Raw genomic sequence first — 23,285 nt, 5'->3', positions numbered from 1 at the left:
GGATCTCTTCTCGTCTCGTCTCGCCGGTCCAGAAACCCCATAAGGAACTAAAACTTGCCAGTTTAAGGGAGTTTTATTGTACACTGTTGTGAATCGAGAGGTTTAGTGGGCTACTTTACGAGTTAGAAACGGATCTCGGCGAAGTGTTTTAAGTTTTTGAACAGGATAATTGAACATGAAATATATACGGGAGACTTTCACATGAATAATGGGGAGGGATGGGCACGTTGCTCGTGTTTAATCGACGGTTAATTGTCCCTTTTAGAATAAACCGTTGGTGTTTGTAGGGGACGACCTCTGGAGTCTCATATTTTAATCTTGTTTTAATGATCGACAGAAATTTGCCGACTGACTAACTAAAAAGTAATTTGCTGAAGCGGTGGGCTTTATTCTGTCGTCTCTATACAGTATAATATTTTAAAAAGCTAACAAAAGCTGCTTTTGCCGTTATTTAATTCTTTTAACTAATAGAAATCATGTTTTCCCTTTTACCACATTACTTTGGTAGCACATTTTTTATCAGCAAAATTATATTAATATCAGTATATATTAATATCAGCAAATATTAGCAAAATGTTTTATCTCAATACTTCAAATGCATCAATGATTGGCTTATCATCCCATGTGGTAATTGGTGAGTAGCTCAGTTTTTGTCCTCTACGTCTTCCTGTGATTGACATTCTTTCATACTTCATCTTCTCTTATACCTATTTCCAGATAGTGATGCGTTACTATATCTAAGCTTTTCGATCGTGGCCTTCTCTCCTATATTTTCTTTCTGCGTCCCACTGTTACCGATTTTTCTATTTTTCTGGCTATATTTTTTTCTCTATTTAGTCCTTCCACAGTCCATTTTTATTCTCTATCCATTTTCGATCTATTATATTTCGCGTAGCCGTTATATATGCATTATTAAGCAAAATAATAAATACATGACAATCAAATGAAAATTAAAATAATAAATAATAATAAATTTAGTTATTAAAATAAACGAAAATTCTAGACACTATTATATACTATTATGTGTAATGTATAAAATTGTCTCAACTGAATGTCAAGGAACAAAATTGCCTAATATGTAGTATATTCTAAATAAGAAGCGTAATATTGCTGCGCTTATGATGATAATATAGAATATTGCTTAGAATATTATTACCGAAAATCATAGTTTTATATAAATTGCGCCGTTAGTAAACACCCACTTACTTAATTAATATACCAGGTGTATCGGAAAGTCATTACCGGTTTTTCTAGCAGATATCGCTATGCTTAAGCATGCAATATTGTGATTTGAGGCATATTATATTTTGCGAACACGCATTACTTTTAATCAAATTAATCAAATTCAAATTTAATCAAAAGATAAAAGCCACTGCAGGATATCGTTTGCTGGTAGAAACTTTGTAGCTTACTAGATTGGTCTAACCTTAAAAACCTATGACACGTGATTTCAAAAATTCAAAAGTGGTGATTTCGATATGCAAGACAAAAAACATTTTGGTAGACCTAAAAAGTCTTAGATATGCGAATCTACAAAACCTATTGGATGAAGACCCAAACCCAACTGAAGAACAAATAATAGAAAGGTTAAATGTGACCCAAGAAACGATTAGCAACCGATTACGAGCAATGGGGAAATTCCAAAAGTTGGGAAGAAAAGGATTGATGAATGGTTTTGCTCAGTGGACAAACAGTTGTTTTTGGATGGCCTTCATAAATTGCCTGAAGGATGGGCAAGATGTATAGAATCAAATAGCCCATACTTTGAGTAAATAGATTTTTCCATTTTTTCGAAAATTATGTAGTTTTTTTTTTTCGAAAAAACCGGTAATGATTTTCAGATAAACCTAGTATATTTTATGTTAACAAAGCGCTATGTTTCATTTTACTTAATAAGAAATATTCATATAACATCCAGGTCACTGATTTTATTAGATATTTTTAAATTTCCATTGCCAATATAATTTTTTGAATTTTATATACATTATTCAAAAGATTATTTTATATTTTAACAATCATACATCAGTATATGACATATCATAAATGTAAAATAAAACCAATGGATAATATAATATATTAGGGGTTTGCTTTTTTATGGCAGATATCTCTTGGTTAAAATGGCAGTATTAATACAAACAACTGAACCTAACCTGACTGTTAAGTTTCATTGTGTTGACATTTCTCTACATAAAATAACAGCTTTGCATTTAGTTGTATTTTGTTTCATTGAAACTAATTTTCTCCAAAAAAAAATTAATGGCAAAGCACTCAAAGTTTAGTAAGCTTAATTCACAACCAAATACTAATCTACCATCAAGAGCTCGAAACCAGCTGGTATAGGATTGACCTTGGATAGCAATGCGAATAAGATTTAAGTATTCCAAAGTAAGGTATTTCGTGGCAGTGGACGCGCCTTTTTATGTACACAGTGAAAATTTGCAAGACAGTCAAGGAGGAAATCAAAAGATACACTGAAAAACATGAACCCAGATGCACCTCTATGAAATATCAGAAGCGCTTCAGTTACTGCATGGATGACAGTCTGTTCCCATATTGAAGAGGACTAAACCGTGGGAACTTGTGTGATGGTGCTAAGTGCTGGAGTTTAATGTGCGTAAATTAACGTTTTTTAATTTATTATGAATCACTATTATGATCAATATATACTTTATAGTTATAAATAAAGTTTCTTCGACCCTGTGACTATGACCTAATCTAAAAAAAGCGGTACATAAAATCGGAAAAGACTTCAATTAAAGTCCATTTCAGATATCCTACTCTATAACTGTTTTGAATGTAATTGGCAGAAATTCATTGTGTCAATAGGGACAAACTTTAAAAAAACAGCAATATATCAATTATTCTATCCCATCCTACTTATTATAAAACAAACACAACACACAGAAAATAATATAAGACGAACATTCTATCAGGCACCGACGAATTAAAACGTACAAAGAACAGACGTGAAACTAGTGTCCGTTTTTTATCGAAGTCGGATAATGCCACAAAAACATTATTATGGTATAAAACGGGCCGGTCCTGTTACGTTCGAAAGGTAATGCGGTTTCTGATCAGATCCGATGCGAAATTCAATTTCGGCATAGAGAGAGGTCGGGGCTTTGTCGCGGTCTTCGGTGGTTTGATTGTGATTTTTTCTCGTAAATATTTAGAAAGGAACGTTGTTGAGGGCGAAAAAGTTCAAAAACAGCTTTTGCTTTGGCGTCTACGTCTGTGGGAGTTAGTCTGTTTGTTTTCCTTTCTGCTTTTAAATGATATTTTCTTTTTTATTTTTAATATATACATTTTCTGGTGCGTATTAAGTATCATTAGTTATCGCGTATCAATTGTTACATCATCTCTTCTTTGTCATTAAAATCATAGTTGATGTAGAAGTTATTCATTTCATTAGAGGATTTTTCATGTAGGATTTTATTTTTGAAAATTTGGGTGAATATAGTATGGTGACAAAAATAGTGCTCGTGTTCATCATCAACTATTCAAATTATCTGCTAATTTTCCCAAAGAAAAATTTATTGTGAGAATCCAACTTGAATGAATCTACCACAATATTGATAGTAGCTACTACAATATTAAGTTAATTAACTTTTGATGAAAATTGATTTCAATAAATACTCAAATATAGTAAATTCTTGAATATAAAATATACGTCTAGTCATTTTAATGTTCAGTTCTTTTTAATGTCAGCCACCGCACCCACGCATATTCACTAGACTTGACCCCATTTAACTACTATTTTTCTGATTAATATTGTATGCCTTAATGAACCATAATTATCATCAATCCATTGCTGGTGCTTGTAAACAGAGGTGTAACACACCTTGTGCACAGAAGATTCTTACTATTCTGGAATTTTGTCAATCTATATTAGGATTAAATCTTCGCGTCGTGCTTCTCTTTCACATACCTTCCGATAAAACTGATTAATTTGTCATCCCTTCAAGTAATGTAAATGATCATACAACCCTTAATAAATCATAACTACCATAAACCTTTAATAGTTCCAACAGTATGGGAATAACCGTTAATAATAATATCGTTTCAAATAAAAAACGTAAAGGGTTTGTAAAATTACACGTTCTTAGTCGATTTACGTATAAAAGAAACGTCGAATAATCTGCTGTATTAGAATTAGAACCAGCAGCGGGCAGCGAGTCGGCCAGGTTCAATGAAAATAGAACCTAAAATATTTGTGTATATTTGACAGCTATTCCTGGTTGCTTGATTTGCTCATATTTCGTTTTATTAGAATTTACTTATTTGTAGGGAATATTATACAAAAAAATGTAGGCCTAAAATTTCTTCCTGTGCCTTCAACTGTGCCGAATTTGCGGTAGCGGTGCAAACGTCTCGGTACTCCCGATTTACTCAAAAAGGGGGGCAACATTTTCGCTAAGCCGATTAATATGTAGATGATTCTCTTAATGTTCCATCTGCTTATGATTTTGTATAGGATGTCTGGACTATCAGTTGTTATCAATACATCAACAGTAAAATTATAAATTATATCTTTGCTATCCGTAAATAACAGTCCAACTAAGTCCCCGGCCTACCATTGTAAAATACATTTTTTTGACAAAACTAGTTCTTTTGTTATTCAACATAATTGCCTTCAAAGGTGATACACTGATTATAGCGACCCACCAACTTTTCTATACCATTTTGGTAGTACGAGTTGTCTTTTGCTTCAAAATAGGCCTCAGTTTCATCTCATTCCGAAACAACGATTATTTCCCAGCGAGGAAATTCTTTTGAGATCTGAGAACAGGAAATAGACGCCGGGAGCCAGATCTGGAGAATACGGTAGATGAGGAAGCAACTCGAAGCCCAATTCATAGATTTTTGACACGGTGAACTGTCTTAGTGAAGCAGCACTTTCATTTTCTTCAAATGCGGCCGCTTTTCGGCGATTTCAATAACGCTATGTAGTAGTCGCTGTTGATGGTCCTTCCTTTTCCAAGGTAGTCAATGAAAATTATTCCATACCAAAATGCAGACGCCATAACCTTGCCAGTCGACTATTGCCTTTTCCCACACTTTGGAGCGGGTTCATCGTGTGTAGTCCACTTGAATCACTGTCGATTGAACTTCGGAGTGAAATGATGGAACCATGTTTCATTCACTGTCACATTTCGACACAAAAAACTCGGGTTTATTATTCTGATTCTTTATTATTCTTGATCATCTTCAAACACTGTTACGAATAATATTATATACACGTTCAGTTGATATCTTTAAAGTGTCTGCTATTTCATTCGGTTTCAATTTACGGTCACTCAAAATCATTTGTGGATTTTTTAAATGTTTTCGTCGGTAACAACCTCTTTTGGGCGTCCACTGCGTTCACCGTCTTCAGTTCTCATTTCACCACGTCTAAACTTAGCATACCAATCCTTGATGGTTGATTTTCCTTGGGCAGTGTCCGGAAACTGGGCATCAAGCAAAGTTTTTGCTTCAAATGTATTTTTTAAGGTCAAAAAGCAATATTTTATCATATTACATATGGATTTACTTCTAGTAGCGCCATCTATGTGTCACGCCGGGTACTCTTCAATTGACCTGTTATAATGAACATTAAACTTAAAAATAATTCTAATACCAATCTACAGACTCATTTTTTATATCTACGAAGACTGTCTCCACCCCCTTTTCCATGAAATATGGCCGAATGTTATCGACACTAACTCCTTCCACAGACATAACCATCCGTAAAAACGGATGAAATTAATGAGACCTGTCATCCGTTTTATGTCAGCCACGACGTATTGGATCCATCATCCACCGAAACGCCCGGACCATACGTCATCGATGTGGTAACAGCGCCCCTGTCGATTTTCTATTAGAGCGTACGTGTATTATTCCAATTACTCTAAATTAAATCAGGTGGAGATAATAACCCGAGGTGGTAGTGGCGATTAAATACAAATTTTCTTCCTCCGTTCCCCAAGGACGGCTTGCCTTTTTCTGGAACATTAACTAAACCATTGTGTGTAGGTCGTTCTCTTTCATTTTCGGATTGTGTAAGTAGGTGTTTTATTAATCTGGAAAATGGACGTGGGAGCAATCAAGCAAGCCAACACCTGATTCGGAATATTTTCCGGGCTTTTGCTGAATAGATGTTTTGACTTGGTTAATTTACAATGAAATTTATTCGGAAAATGTAGGTCTATTTGTTACTATTGTAAGGTCTAATATTATTTAATGATTAAGTTGACACTAAAAGAATATTCATAGTTCAGAAGCCTTTCTTATCTTTTTAAAAAATGTTAACAGCAATTGAAAGCAAATGTTCCACATCAGAAATTTGCACATTCCTTGAAACTATGCTGAAAAAGATATCGGACAATCTTTTATATGTATCTTATTGCTATATAGAAACTGAGAGTTCTATTTGAAGGCTGTGTTGTGAATTTAAAGCTATATTGAACAAAGTCTCTGTAAAAACAAAAAATTAATGTATTGATCTATTGAGTCATATAGTATCCACCATAGGAATTACAAGTTAGAAATGAAAATACCTGATACATATAATATAATTAATTAATTAATCCAAAATCCCCATGACTCAGCTTCGTTATGATCAAACTATGAGCACAGTCTTCAGCATTTCTTACTGTATTTTACATTAGAATTAACTATTTTGTCTTAAATTTCATCACACCTGAAGTTATGAAGAATGGTGATTTATTTGCGTTATTTATCATTTCTCCTGTTCTTGTATCGTTCTAGCCTTCATACAAGATAGACTAGCGATTTATGTATTACCAGCTTTTGTTCTTGCCTGTAACCATCCTTGGCAAAAGTGACAATTTTAGTTACTAATATTATATAATCAATTGTAATTGGGTTACACAGAAACTATTACATACAACATATTATGATAACACCAAAATTTATCAAAATTATTTTAAAAGTAAAAGAGATACTAGCGTAATTATTACATATAGCATGATAGTTATTTAATGAAAAAATTGTTTGGAAACCACATAAATGCTAAAACATTTTGTTGTATGCATTTGACGCTACAAAACATATGTTTAAATATTAGCTTTTATCGTTAAAAATTGGACAAAAAATATGTTTGTGTTGTAGTGCATTTTCAGTATTTGTACTAAAAATATACTAATCTACAGTAAGCTCAATAACTTTAAATTGTGTTTCTTTATAACTGTGTGGCTTCAATGCATTATTCGTCAGTAGATGTAACTATTCCTAACCTTTCCTATTCTTTTATGTCAATCCAAATTTTGATGTTTGACAACTTTATTTTTTGTTATTCTCTTTAAATGATTAAAGAATGAAATATTGCTCGACGAGACTATGAGCCTCAATCTTAACTGGAACAAATGGGAATGACCACTGTCCTGTGAATATACTGGGATGGCCTTACCTTTCCTTTAGAAATTTTCAGGTATTAGATGTGTAAAGGTGCTGCTCTCACTCATTATATATATATATATATATATATATATATATATATATATATATATATATATATATATATATATATCAAAGTATTTTCGATAATTATTTCCTATTTTTCAAGCAATATAACGATATTGTATTCAAAGAACGATGTTGAAATAACGGTGTTGGTTTGACAGTAATCCTATCATCGATTTTTGCGCTTTTTCAGAATTTTAAAACTGTGAGCGAGCAAAGTCATGCTGTCTTAATATGAAAAGGTAGTCAGGCTCTCCTGATGTTTTGTGACAACTCTGGATTTTCGCAAATATGTACTATTTAAATTGATCAATTGACGTAGGTAGACATCTACAGTTTTGTTTGATTATAGCAGACTATAATATACTACACCGTACTGAATGCACCATATGCACAATAAGACTTTACGTCCATGGGCATTTCGCTTCAGTGTCGATGTGTATAGATCTTTTAGACTAAGAATCGATTAATCAAAGATTGAACTGCTTAGACAACATAATTATTAAACGATTCAATATAATTTATTTTCTAGCATAAACTGTAGCCATTTTCACTCATTTAAGATCTTGCCCATTACATGAAAACGCCTGAAAAGGTTGAATTTTTTTGAAAATTTCAGCTGGATTTTGTCTGTATACATTGAGTAATCAATAATGATATGTCGAAAATTATTACTTTTTATCGATAAATGTCAAAAGTATCATAATTAACAGATTAAAATATCAAATAATTGAAGGACCTTACTATTATGACATTTTAAATCAATCAATTTAACTGATTTTATCTTATTCTCTCCAATACAAAAAGAACTAACAATATACGTCAGTTTCATTTTAAATACAAATCAACTCCCGTTCTCAGCTAGCTTTACAAAACTGATACAGTTCTTGATTGCGATTTTAACGATTTTATACTTTTCCGTATAACTTCAATAGCTCAATAATCACAGACACAAGCGTATGAAAAGAGCTGATATCCAACGATATCGAAAGATCTCTTTCGAAAATCCTACACAGAAGTCATATGTCGATTTCCATCGAATCTCTTTGATAGATCTCAAATCCATTTTTGTCAACTAGTACCTATCGACACCCGTGCCGATAAGGCCACCCGACCAGTTTCGCTTTGCACGCCTTTTGTTATCGCTTCATTCGAAATTATAATGTTCCTGCCTCGACAGGAATGACAATCGTTCGCTATTCCAGGAATCGGGAAACTGTGACGGGAAAATCGATGCGCGGGTTCGACGACGACGACTACTGACGAAGGAATGGTGGGTCTAAATAATTTATTGGGGACTGGGAATCGAGTCGGTTTGGATGGATTGGACAACGTCGGGTGGCGTGAGAAACATTCGGTCTTACGACGAGGGAAATCGCAAATCGACAAATTCCTACACCCTGTGACAATAACGAGACGGAAGAGGGACGGATAAGGAGGTCGCGTCAATAAATAGGGGTTGATGGGGTGAGAGGTACTTTGATTGATACATGTTTAAAATGCCTAAAGCATTCAACAAATGTTGGTTGTTGGTGATGTTTTTTTTGAACAGTAATTTACTATAATTTTATATGTTTTGATATCTGATATAAATATAGATTATATCATGCGACTGTTAACGGTCTTAACTACGAGTATCTAACTGAATGGTGGTGATGAGTGAGACATCTGTACATAGCTAGTTTGGTTTATGTTCAAATAGATTTAAATCGTCACTATCGTTTCCTATCCCCGTTCAACAAGTCGCCTCTTCTTTCCTTAAATAAAACAATTTTTATAAAAAGTTTTATAAAAACCCTTTCGCACTTTATATCTTCTATATGTGAATTTCTATACAAGATTTTAGCTTGAGTGGTTTAATAAGTTTGAGAAACACAGTCTGTCAGACAACAGTAATACTGTAAACTCAGTACTATTTTATTTGGTGTTTTTATACAATCATTAACTTTTTCACTTCTTTTATACCGTGATACCGTGTGGAAATAACGATATTGGTTTGTCAGCGATTCGTTCATCCATTCATTTTCGCACTTTATTAATACGACGTGTACCGGAAAGTCATTACCGGTTTTTCTAACATATGTCGCTAGGCAATGTTATGATTTGCCATATGTTATTTTATTATACAATAAAAAAAAATATAAAAATACAAATTCGTGCGATCAACATTATACTCTTCATAGCTAACTAGGAACCTATTTAATTATTAAATAGTGAATTGACCTGTATTCAAAATGACACATAAAAAACTTAATTAGTAGATTATCAAACAGGATTACCATAAAGAAAACAGATCGTACAGTGTACTTCACTTTGAACGAATAACTATTAACACATACAATGGTCATAACAACTTAGAAATGTATATTTAAAAATTTTAATTTCAAGTATTTTACTTTCATTACAGAGCATATTTACCTTTTTACGTTAAGTGTTTCCTTCGTTACTGTGTTACTTTCTTACTTAGATGTTTCCATTCTCATCACCCATCATAATGACATTACGCGAAAGATTCATTTAGTCACTGTCAACAAATCTTTCTTGATTTTATTGTATGCTTTCAAAAATTAAATTATTTTAAATGTAATATCTTTAAATTAATGTAAGTAATGTAATTATCTTTATACCATTTAATTCATATGTCCCTTAATAGTGTATGATATAAAAAGAGCTACATATCGCAAAGTTTTCTATAAATACTTTCCATACTAACAGTTTCATCTGAAATAATTGTATTAAATTATGTTTAAAACGAAAAAACTGTTAGTGTTACTCTTACTGTTTTTATAGATTTCATTAATGTGACCTCGAATAGAGCTAACATCAAGATGATCTTGATTCGTCATCCACATCGTATGTCGACGGTTTCTTTTTGTTGAATATAACATTATATTGCTCTTAATTTTTTCAGAGGTTTTTGTCACAGCGCCCATACTAATATTCAGCGCAGTAGCAACACGCCAAAGTTTTCCAATAAATCCGCAGCAACATAATATTTAATATAATCAATACTTACATCTCTAACGTATATTATTGGCAAGAGGGGCTCCACATTGTCTCATTCCTGTTCGAAATGTATTACTACTACTAATAAGTGATCGTACGCAATTGCTTTCGGCATTTTCATAGTAAGATAATACATTAAGTCGCGATTTGAAATATATGAAACAAAGCAAAACCCCAACACAACGTTTGTCAGTTTATAACCTCTTACTCTCACTAAAGTTTTGAAAAATCTTACAGACGTTTGGCAACCGAACCAATGTAGAAAAAAAGAAGAACAACTAGTAGAGGGCACTATAATACGTATGGCGTGGGCTTTGATGCGATGAAACCCACACAATAACTTAATAGAGAACAAGTGGTAATTCCACGGGCTATACTTTATTTACAAAAACTGGTCCGTCACGACACGAGGGGTACTTCTTGTAACGGCGGGAAAATGAAAAAGAAGATTTCCAAGGGTTGTAATTTGAATGTATACCTGGCCGAATGCGATGGTATCAATTACACCATTTAACAAACGGCCACTGTAAAGTATAAGAAGAAGACATAAGAATAAAAAGAAAAGTATAAGAATAAAACCGATAACCCTTCGGTGTTGTCGGTTTTATTTTTGGGCTTTGCGCTTTGTACAGTATGGCTGGTTGTCTAAGTCGCCACAATGGAGGCTTTTCAAAAATGTATAAAAGACCAGCGATGTAAATAAAGTTTCTGCTTTGTTCCAAAGCCATAAGTGGTGTTATTAATTCCGTCTCGTCCCGAATCATAAGTGATTCGTAACATATTAGACTATAGCAATACTTATAACATTAAGGCATTGAATTTACTAAAGTTGTTGAGTTCATAAAATATACGAATGCTTAACAATTTCCGATAATGTAGCATCACTCCACTTAAGAATTTATGTAACAAGTAACGGTTAATTTTATAGCTTATGTCAAAGGATCCAAACAAAGTACACATAATGAGATTATTAACCGTTTACGTACGCCTCCTTGAGGCATTATTTAGCGTTAAATGTCATCTGCGCAAAATTGCCTCCCACTTGCGTCGAACCGTAAAAAACCACTTAACACGATTTGGCGACACTAGCAGTTTACATCGGCAAATTTAATTTTGGCGAGGGCCTATGTCCTCCGTCAATTTTTAAAGGCGACGAAGCTGTCGAACGGTAGGATATAAATCGCTAAATTTTATTTTTAGTTTGAGAAAATAAAAAGAACTAGTGATCACCCAGTGGTCCAAACTCGATCACAATCTATCAATTTAAGGAACATTATCAGGTTTCTCTCATAATAGAATTAATAAAACAATTTACAAATGATATGTAAGTTTACAATTTAAGATCAGAATCTACATAAAATACAATAAATATTATTAAAGTAATTGTATTTATGATATTTATTTATTTGTACCTATAGTAAAACATATTAAACATTATTTTAAATGAAAATATAGAAACTTTTTTCAATTTAGCTTAGAGCTAAAGGAACGGAATACAAAATATTACTTTTTTTACAGTTGAAGCAAAAACTTGGCTTGATGCCGAGTTTCCAGACACAGACCCGTGGTGAAATGAGCACCGAAGATGGAGAACTCAGTGGACGCCCAAAAGAGACTGTTATCGACGAAAACATTAGAAAATCTAAAAAATGATTTTGAATGACCGTAAACTGAAACTGAATGAAATAGCAAATACTCTAAAGATATCAACTGGACGTGTACATCATAACGTTCACGAATATTTGGGTATGAGAAAGCTCTGCACAATGTGGGTGCCGCGCGAGCTCACTTTTGTCCAAAAACAATAATGAATTGATGATTCGGAGCAGTACTTGAAGATGATCAAGCGTAATAAACCCGAGTTTTTGCATCGATAAGTGAGAATGGATGGAACATGGCTCCATCATTACACTCCGAAGTCCAATCTACAATCATCCGAGTGGACTGCACACGATGAACCCGCTCGAACACCTGGGAAAACGCCACAGTCGGCTGGCAAGGTTATGGCGTCTGTATTTTAGGATGCGTATGGAATAATTTTCATTGACTGCCTTGAAAAAGGAAGGACCATCAACAGCGACAATTACATAGCGTTATTGGACCGTTCGAAGGACGAAATTACCGAAAAAGGGCCGCATTTGAAGAGAAATAACCGTATTCTCCAGATCTGGGCCACAGCGACTATTTCCTGTTATCAGATCTCAAAAGAATGCTCACGTAATCGACGAAACTGAGGCCTATTTTGAAGCAAAGGACAAATCGTACTACCAAAATGGTATCGAAAAGTTGAAGGGTTGCTATAATCAGTACATCACACTTGAAGGAAATTATATTGAATAAAAAAATAATTTTGCCAAAAAAAATATGTTTTACTATGGTAGGGCGGGGACTTTTCTTTCTTATTAACTAAAATTCTGGGAACCGGAGCAACTTATATAGGTATCTACATGAATAAAACCATTTGGAAAATGTTATTTGACATTAGCAGCAATATATTAGAACAAATACAAACATAATTAGACACTTATATTAAAAACCTGCAATATAGTAAATTTTATTTTTTTATGTATTTATAATGATTAAATTAACTTCAAAAATCAATTGAATTAACTGAGTTCCCAAACCCTTAGTATATAAAGTAAATAATTAAAATAATTGATAATGCGAAAGTTTAAGGAATAAATAATATGGAGTTATATATTTATTGAATCAGTCGTTAAAAATCCATGTTAACCAATGCATCAACGGTTTAAAATGTTTAACAAATTATTGTAAATAATTTAAAATTTCTCCTCTCTGTCCTGTACCATTTGTGCAAGTTAATTAGTTCATTTAATTTTTTTCCATATTTTCATTGCCTCATTCATATATTCATATAATCCTTATATTTCTTACATAAAATGTACTTTGAAAAACAATACAATGAAGCTTATTTGATAAATTAATAAAATATTTTCCTACCAAATCTGATTTCTCTAATAGAAGTTGTCACAGAAATTGCACAACAATCTCAATCCAAAAAGGATCCTAAAATTGATAATATTTCCCCTGAGTTATTGAAAAAGCCACCACGAAGTCATCATGCTGACATACATATTCAATACCTGTTTGAGACTGAAGCATGTTCCGGAATGTTTTAAGGTTGCTCGAATAATTATGCTCAAAAAACCTGACAAACTGACTATTTTGCTGCTACCTGCTATATCAAAACTATTTGAGAAACCGCTGTTAAAACGTATTAAACCATTTAAAAAATACCAGATTTCTAGTTTGTATTTCGAAATCACCACTCGACAATCAACCAAGTGCACCAAGTGCTTTTACTGAGCAGTTGTTGAAAAGGCATTCGAAAAAAAAATACTGACATGAAATATTCCTGAACATTCATGACATATTTGGGAATAATCTACAAATTGAGCAAATTGTTACCGCGGTATTACTCTCGACTGTTGGAACCATATATTTTCGAGAGAAAAGTTAGTGTCGCGGATAAAGGAATATTCTCAACACTTAAATCTATTTCGGCTAGAGTTCACTAGGATATTGTCTTAAGAACTATCTGCTCTATACTGCTGATATTCCAACAATAAAAGAAACAGTACTTGGAACATTTGCCGACGATAGAGTTATCATGGCAAAAGATATATCTCTGCCTAAGATAATAGCAGTAAACAAGATTTACAAATGGGCTAGACACTGGAAAACACAGCTTAAAGCTCCAAATATGTCCGTGTTAATTTTACGTTGCGGCGAAATTACAAAAAACTAAATATATCATTTGACGGATGCCCGATTCTGTCAAGCAGAATCAGCTAAATACCTCGGAATATATCTCGATAGTAGGTTAAATTGGAAACATCAGGTTAGAAGAAAAACAGAGCATATTAGATTCAAAGTCATGAATTATACTGGTTAATGGGAAGATACTCTCAACTTAACCTAAATTGAAATGGAATTTAAGCCTATTTGGACATATGGAGTGCAAATATTGGGTTGCACTAAAATATTGTTAAAAAAATAAAGTTATACGATTAATTACCCATACTTATTGCTACGTAATCAACGAAGAGCTGCACGACGACTTCGAAATCAAATGTATATATAAAATGATTCAAGATTTCGCCTTAAAGCATGAAATAAGGTTGGTAAATCACAGCAACATGGAAGCAATAAAGCTTACTGGACAACGCGCAGGAAATCAGAAGAGTGAAACAAAGCAACTTTTTTTGTGTACTTTTTGTCATACTCGCAGATATGTATTACCTCTCTTGTTACTTCCTTCTATGAAAAATATATGTTATCTTTGTTCAGAGAATTCCCAACATCTTCCTCTACGCTATATGTATAATTATTATTCTTTATTTCCTACATAATTACATATTTTAAAATTTAAATAGTAGATACATTAGAATCCACTTCCTCAATTTAACCACTCACCACACAAGTTTTCCATAATTAGTCAATTATACTTGTGCAAATTTATAATTGCTACACCAAAACTTTCCCTTACTATATTTTGATTATAACAATATAATAGATCGCTGTAATTCTATACTGATTTAGAAATTAAGATCTCAGACAGTCGATAGGAATGTGAAAATAAATACACCCCGCAAAAACGAGCGAGACACAGAAGAATTGTGTTCATTGAGTTAGAGAAGACTCTACCAGTCGACTAGTTAACGGTTAGGAAAAGTTTTCGATTGATTTTTAACTGAGAACGGCAAACTAGAGACCGAACCTTAGCGTGCCCCATCCTCCCTCCCGCGTACCCGAGCCACCGTAGTTCGTCGTTACCCATAGCGCTAATCTAATCCAGAGCTCGGCAAGTTTATTTGCGTAAGCGAACGCTCTTAGCGAAATTAGTTTTTTGTTTCGCACAATAAATATTATACAACAGGGTAACGATATCAAAGCCGACTTAGTGGTAAATAACTAAGTTCGCGCCATGAATTACTCATGCTCGGAGTAACAACTTTTAACGATTATTTTTAGACCTGTGTCGGACGTACGTTCTATTATTAAGTCGATATGTAAGAGGGTCGCTATGATCCTGATAACGATTAAATATAAATACGTCACGGGTTTCTCTATTAATTATCGGGCGGTTAACGGGCAGGTGCTGGGTCTTGGAGGGATTACGTAGATTTAATGGACACCTAGCCATTAGAACAAACTCCTTTAATGCGGTAACACAGTACTAAAGATTGCTCTAGGAGCATGCCATGCCATTTGACAGTCTACCCTGTGAGGCGAATATTTCTTCCCTAGACTCTCGACGAGAACTTTTGCTACTGATGTACGCAAGCTCATTAAAACTCAAGCCGGGGCTACCTCAGTATGGGCATTTTTCCCCACCAACAGCAGTATTAAAATAAAAGAGCAAACATATAAAGGGTCTGGCTATAGCTTCCAGAAAATCTGCAATCGCTTGTCATTGGAAGTACCTACGTACCTACCATCTGTAAATTTACGACTAAAATACCTTCCTGGGAGAACGTAACTATGCCATTTATCTCTCAATGAGACTCTTATAGTGCACGCTCCCTTTTCAAACAATTGATCTATGAAAAATACCTTAAACACTATCAGATTTACACTGACGGATCGAAATATCATGAATATACAGGAGCTGCATATATATCAACATTGAAGGGAGAACATTACAAATTGCCCTCTTTGACCCGTGTTTTTACTGCTAAATTGCTGGCCATATACAAGGCTCTTAAATGCGTTCAAGATAGTCCAGATATGATCTCGTTGGTAATCATCACTGACTCTATGAGCTCTCTTGAGAGCTTAAAGTCGGCACAGGCTCATCATCCACTGACAATGCATATTCGCGAATTGAACACTACCGCTCGTAGTAGCTGCAAAAATATTACCTACATGTGGGTACCATCCCACATGGGAATCGAAGGTAACGAAAGAGCCGATCATCTTGCTGTGAAAAGGGAAGGATCACTTTTGGAAAACCATCTGTACTGGAGAATGGATCTCAATACATATCATACCGCACTTTATAAAAAACTGGATCAACTTAACTGAGACTTAATGACCAATAACAAATTGTGTGAGGTAAAAGAGAGGTTTTACCAAGGTCTGAATTTTGTCACTTTAGCAGGCGTAAATTGGGTATTTCTTCCAGCCTCAGAATAGGCCATTGTCGTCTGACTTACGAGTTTCTACTCAAAGGAGAAAGTCTGTGATAGATGTAGATCCCTGCTAAGCATCAAACACATCCTAGTTGAATGCCAAGGTCACACCCTCCAAAGACGACTCTCTGACCTGAAGGGATCCATATAACAACTTCTACAATTGAAGAACCTTGAACAACTGATGAATTATTTGGTAACCATCGGAGTATTCCAAAATATATAATAGACTATGAATACTACTGCTGTTAACTTATGACTTTTAAACTGTTCGCTCCACATTATTCTCATACTTATATTAAATTAACTATAAGCTCTTTTAGTTTTGTTCTTTATATTGTTTGTTCTGAAATATTAAGAAGTATATAGTGTATAGGTAATAGCCCTCGAGGCTGATGGGCCTTTAATAAATAAATCTAATCCTTTAATGCAATAATATTTTTAATGATTAGTGTATTTATATTACAGTCCGTGATATTAAGTGTACAAATAAGTTTCCACTGTCGAACAAAGGGATACCTTCAATGAATTATGTTAAAATCGTCAAATCTTAACAAAATAACCTTGATATTTTAGCGATTTTGTTATTATATTTCTTCATTTATACATTTTGGCGTTGAAAATGTGACATTTATGTATTATATTTCTTGCCATTTGAAAACATATTAGGTACTTGCACGTATAGTCTATCAATAACAGCAGTGGACTTACGCCATCTCAAGCTATGACGTTAAAACGTCGCAATGTTGTCCCACTTAAAATGAAATAATAATACAAAAATGTTATAAAATATAATTTATTTTAACATTATAGTTCAAGGAACTCAAACTACAGTTAATTAAACATGCACAATAGTGTGTAGATAAAAGTTATTTTATTTCATCTACATTGGACTCTTTTCTAAACCATCTATGGTATCCCTTGGAGGCTTAATCCACCTAATTCATAATTGTACATTTAAGTAATGTATTTGATTATCAACAGAAAACATATTTTCCTTTTCATGTTTTGTTTTTGTTTCCTTCGTGGCTGTGTTTTATGTTATGTCGCTGTATTTCTCCTTAGTTTCTTTTCCTACTACCTGTATACAATTTTTTTGATAAAATTATATTTAATCACTGCATAATCTGTAATGCATTTGTCTTTACTGCAAAATAGTTAGTACTCATTCTCTACTTGTACAATTTAAGCAAATGCACATATATATTCTGAACAACTACACGCATGTCTATGCAAATAAATATTTCATATTTTACAATACGATTTTCTTCGAGTTATACTATATTAATTATATACTCACCTTTTCCCCTATCATCAAACTGTCTTAGTATTGCCAACATTGAATCATAATCCCACACCCAGAAAATTTCACTCACTGTCACGATCTGAGCCACTATGTCTAATACTAATACAAAATTCCATCATTTGTCAATTTCTTCTTCTGTGGGTCTGACGGAGTTCATTTAAACCGAAAGGTGTTATTATAGAGAGTTCTTTCCACACACTAAAACAGTTTTTGCTTTTACGAGTATGTTTTTCTCAACCTGCATGTCTATTGTAGTTATTATTTGTCTCATCTCATAATAATTGGATTTGATTGAATATGCAATGATAGGGGGAAGACGTTACCCTCTGGGGACTAATTTTTCAGACATGTGAACTGCTCTGTATTTTTCTTCAGGTCTATTACTAAAGAAGTAAATTATATAAAACACAATTAAACATTTAATGTATATTTGCCAAGTGACAATATGAAATCATTCACTCTTTAGCATGGTATCTTCTCAAAAGGTCAGTCTCAAAAAACTTAATTTATGTTTTGCAAGCTATTCCTTAATTACAGCCTTTGCTGACCACTTCTTAGAATATTTTTATTGGATTCTTGTTTCTAGCATGCAGAACAATATATTTGCAAATTATTAAAAAATATTGTTATTTACAAAATCTAATCAAATGTTATTCTAACTTTTACCTTTTGTAACAACTTTTGTTGTCTTTACCCTCTCTTATTAGCGTCTTGCCAAGGATGGCCTAACGTTCCATTTTAGAATACCTATGTTTGTACAAAAATTTAAGTAACAAGTTGTTTAATATGAAGAAATCTGAAATCTGATTTAAAATCTTACGTTGATGCTAAGCTAAAATTGATGTCGAATGGTGGTTATTTTAATGCTACTGATAAAGAACAACCTCATCGACCAAAAAATATTTACAGACAATTAATTCCAAGACATGTCAGACGTAATCACAGCTCAAACTCTCATAACTTTCAGAGAGCTTAGCAGTTGATGAATCAAGTGTCAATAGATGAGATATATGATCGAAAATGTAATTTAGAAGAGTTTCAGCAAGTGTTATTACAAGTGTTACTATTAAGTACATTGTTATCAGCAAGGTCTAGTATATTACAAGGATCTACATTCAAATTAAACCATTACTGCAGATATCTGCACGTCAACTGAACTCATTGTTGCAGTCTTTCGAATATTTTTCCTAATTATTCGCTATTTGAAACATTGATTATAACTGACTAAACATTGAACTTATTTGCGTTTTATTACTAGAATAAGATAAAAATGATAATAGGTTGAAATAAACGAAATACGATATGTTAACAATCTTGATGGTAATCTGCCATCATGTGACGATCTCATCTACCTTAATATTTTTTTTCTGTCACTTTAAGAGCCCAGTGGAAGCTCTAACAGATTATCAGAAAATTTATTTTGTGTAGAATGTGTAAATTTATATCTATGATATCTTCAAAGATTTTGAAGCTTGCCATGTTCTAGCTTTAACTGCGATAAAACTATTTATGAAAATATTTCTATTATTATTTTGTACTATTACATATCACACAAATATTATAAACATTTTTATTCAGCTTTAATATCCAGCATATTAGTACAGTCATTACACAATGCAACCCCTTAAGTCATTTAGACTTTAAACTGCTATAAAAACAAGTAACTTTTATTTTCAATTATTCATGCTTTTATTTCAATTAATTTTAAAGTTCTCATTACTTATGTAATTAAACATAAACCTGCCCCTTTAGACAATACGGTTTTAACATTCAATTACAGCCGAATTGTTTTTTCGTCTCCCAACAGGCGAGAATGGTTGCATTTGATCCATAACCCTTTTTTCCCTACCGTCTGTTTGCCGGGATCGGTATTAACCTGTCTTTCTCTCTGATAGCCACCGTGGAATTATGAAGCTTTTACAATATCGAGCTGGATCGTATTTCGGTACAATATTTTAGGATTTACGAATTTATCCGTCTCATGTCGGATCCCATGTCATATGGGAAAAGATTGGATTTAAACAAGGAAGAGATGAACGTGGAAAAAATGTCATTTGTTTCATCATGTTAGTTTACAGTTTTTCCATCTCATTAAATTTTCATCTCTTATGAGGATTGTGAATAGGTTGTAAACGGATAACCGAATATGACGAGAGTCGTTCAACAAATCCTTAGAGAAACACAGAAAAACAAATGATTTTTGGTAATATTTTACAATCTTTATTTTTTCTTTTCATGCGTTTTGATCACCAATATCTATTGGCTAAAATGTGAATTGCCATTTACCTGTATAAAATAGTATTTATCTAGTATTATTGAGCTATATATGATACTAAAAATAATATAAATACCAAAAAAAATTGAACTGACTTTATAAAATAAATAAGGAACTCATTAAATTGTAATAAATAATCAAACTTAGACTTTTAATAGAAAAAAAAACATTTTAAAATAAAATATTTACGTAATAATCGTTGTAACAGCTAAATTAAAATCAGTCTGAGGTCGGTACCGTGCCGAAATAGTTATATTAAATTAGGTTTGTCTTGTTCCTTTTTAGTTTTGTGTTTATGATATAAAATTATATTATTATTTTTGTATTGTTCGAGGACTCGGTAGTAACTTCAAACTGATTTTTATTTAGTTACTACAACGAGTATTACATAATATTTTATTTTAAAATATTTTTTTAATTCTGTTTGATTATTTTTTAAATTTAAGTGAGTTCCTTATATATTTTTTGAAGTCAGTCCAATTTTTTTGTTTAAATAATTTATTTTCTCTTTTTACTGTTAGATATTTACTTAATAAATTACGTAGTTATCTTATTTACTATTACAATGGGTAGGCAAGTAAAGGCAGGCTGCACCTTTATGAGGAAAATGTAGGAATAAAGAAACAATGATTGAAATTAAAGAGCGCTTCAGACCCCAGGCCCACTACCTACTCTAGATTATTTGACAAATGTACTAACTAAACAGCAAACACTGTCCGCCGAGAATCGAACCCACGACCTCTGCTAGGGAGCTGAACACTATAACCATTACACTATAGTAGCAGTAGTGTACAATATTTCTACGATGTTGTATATGCTATAAATTGTGCTTAAAATACAAACTGAATGGCTTCTGCTGTGAACGATTTCCGATTTTCCATCACATGAGGTCAGCAATAACATTATACACAAATATATGATTATTATAGATAAAAATATGTGAAAGCATCATAAAGCCTTTGAAATTTGGCCGTTTCCCTCGATTTTTCCCCCTTCCCCCTAATAGATCCTGATTTGGTTCCAGTGGGACCACCTAGATAGTGTGCTCTTTCGAATAAAAAAGAATTTTATATATTATATAATTATTTAAAAGAATCACAGTTAAACTGTATCACCATGCTATATCATATCGAGAACTTCTTATATTGTATTCTACTACTCTATTGATTTTATCTTGTAAGAAAAGATGATGCTGAAGTCATAAAATCAACCAGGCTTATTGAAAACCAGATAATAGAACATGTCACTGCACAAAGCCTCACACTTCACACTTCACAAAATAACTAGTAATGAAGATAATAAGATATCTTTTTGCGTTAAAACTCAATAAATTTGAACTAATCATTGAAAGAACGTTGTTTATATAAAAGAAAGACGATTTTTATATAAACAAAAGTGCGATATATTATTTTAAAATGTCAAAGTCAAAGTTCTGGATTATAATCCGCCTTTATTCATAAATATGTAGCGACCTTGAGGCATGTCGAATTTTACATCGTGGAATAACGGTCAACAAAGTACCCAGAAATATAATACCAGATGTTGAACACGAGCCAGCCAGCAGCGACAACTAGAATACGATATCGAAAAGCTGGCAACCCCGAGACGTTTATCTGGGATGTTATTGAAGGGTATTTCGATCATTCAGTAACCGAACATCGTTTGGTTTAGACGTGCCACCATCGACTGCCCAAGCTTCGTCACCAGGCAACACCGTTGCCATCCGTTTTATCTATTTTGTATTTTGCACATTTTTATATTACTTCAATAAATAACGGTCACATAAGGTAAACACCACTATTTCATTTCGTTTTACCTCCATTCACTGAGCCATATCAATTTACCCTAAAGATATATTGCGCTATATTGACTGATAATATTAGTTTAAGTGTAATTCATGTTTCGTTCCGAACTAAAATTATAGTTCTGATATAATATATTTTGTTACAGTGGAGAAATACCCTGGCAACGACAGGGAACTGACAGTTTGGGTTCATCGCCAGGTCTACCCAGAAAGATTCCAACACCAGAAGTAGCACACACTGCCCCAGTCACAGTAAGTTATTATTAATTTTTTGAAAAATAAAATCCTAAATTTTCTAAGTTAAGAAAGCAAATGATGATAAAGATGTCATCTTCTTATAATACGGAATACGGTATAGCGGAAGTTTGTTATGAACATAGGGATTTATATGATATTACATCACATGACCTCTAGTACTTTAAAAATAATCATCACAGTCCTGTAAAAACAAAAATTAAAACTAATATGTCTAAAGGTTTATTAGTTGTTTATATTAACACTAAGCATCTTATATTATGTTCTTATTTATAGAAAATCAATCAAGTAGTGTCTAATCTAATCTAATTTCGAATCTAATAGATTGAAAACTGTTCGAAAATCTATTTTTTTTAAATTTGGACAAGATTATAAAACTAAATAAATTAGTAGCATTGTTTTCCAAGTTCAACAGCTTTTATAATTATATTTTGATCTATTCATTAGTAGTGAGGGTTTATTTAATCCGCATTTATAGCCTAACTTGATCCGCAACCCACAGTCCCATACCGGTTACTGACGTTATTCGAAGATAGTTGCTTGAATTACGGAATATGGTTCCTTGGTAGATTTTATATCCTTGTCTAAAAACAATTGCAAACAATTGCTGTCGAGCCCAAAGAGTGAACCAATCGGTCACGTTGACTACCACTAGTAATCCAGCATTTACAGTCCAGATAAATCAAAATTTATCTTACATATATCAGATTACCAACTATGGCATAAACTAATAATTATTTGGTAACTTATTGTTACTTTAGGGCCTTAATTTTTAAACAATTCTGTTAATTTTCACCATATATAATACTAGAGATTTCTACTTATATATAGTCATATCAGCAAATATCAAAGGTCATATTTTTAACAACATTATAGTTAATTATCGATTACAATAATACGGTAACTAACAAATGCCGATTGTTCCAATACGTACACGCACATAAACAAAAGGCTTTTAATTTAAAAACACCGCACAAAACATCATAAATATAATGGTTTGGCATTTCCAATTCTGCGTCG

The 23,285-nt window shown here is 32.9% G+C and overlaps 1 protein-coding gene across 1 annotated transcript in view; it reads left to right on the top strand.

Moving 5' to 3' along the window:
* The window catches only part of RhoGEF3 (Rho guanine nucleotide exchange factor 3), a 421,983-nt gene that overhangs the window by 169,463 nt on the left and 229,235 nt on the right, over positions 1 to 23,285 (top strand). Inside the window, exon 9 of the mRNA XM_076419229.1 lies at positions 22,157 to 22,262. Coding sequence (XP_076275344.1) covers positions 22,157 to 22,262 — 106 coding nt within the window. The remainder of the gene's footprint in view (positions 1 to 22,156; positions 22,263 to 23,285) is intronic.

The sequence above is a fragment of the Rhynchophorus ferrugineus genome, unplaced genomic scaffold, assembly GCF_030347505.1.
Source record: "Rhynchophorus ferrugineus isolate W39M unplaced genomic scaffold, kcgeb_rfMv2 rfM1, whole genome shotgun sequence".
NCBI classification, from domain to species: domain Eukaryota; kingdom Metazoa; phylum Arthropoda; class Insecta; order Coleoptera; family Curculionidae; genus Rhynchophorus; species Rhynchophorus ferrugineus.
Note: the sequence above shows the minus strand (reverse complement) of the source record. Positions and strands in the feature narration are given on the sequence as shown.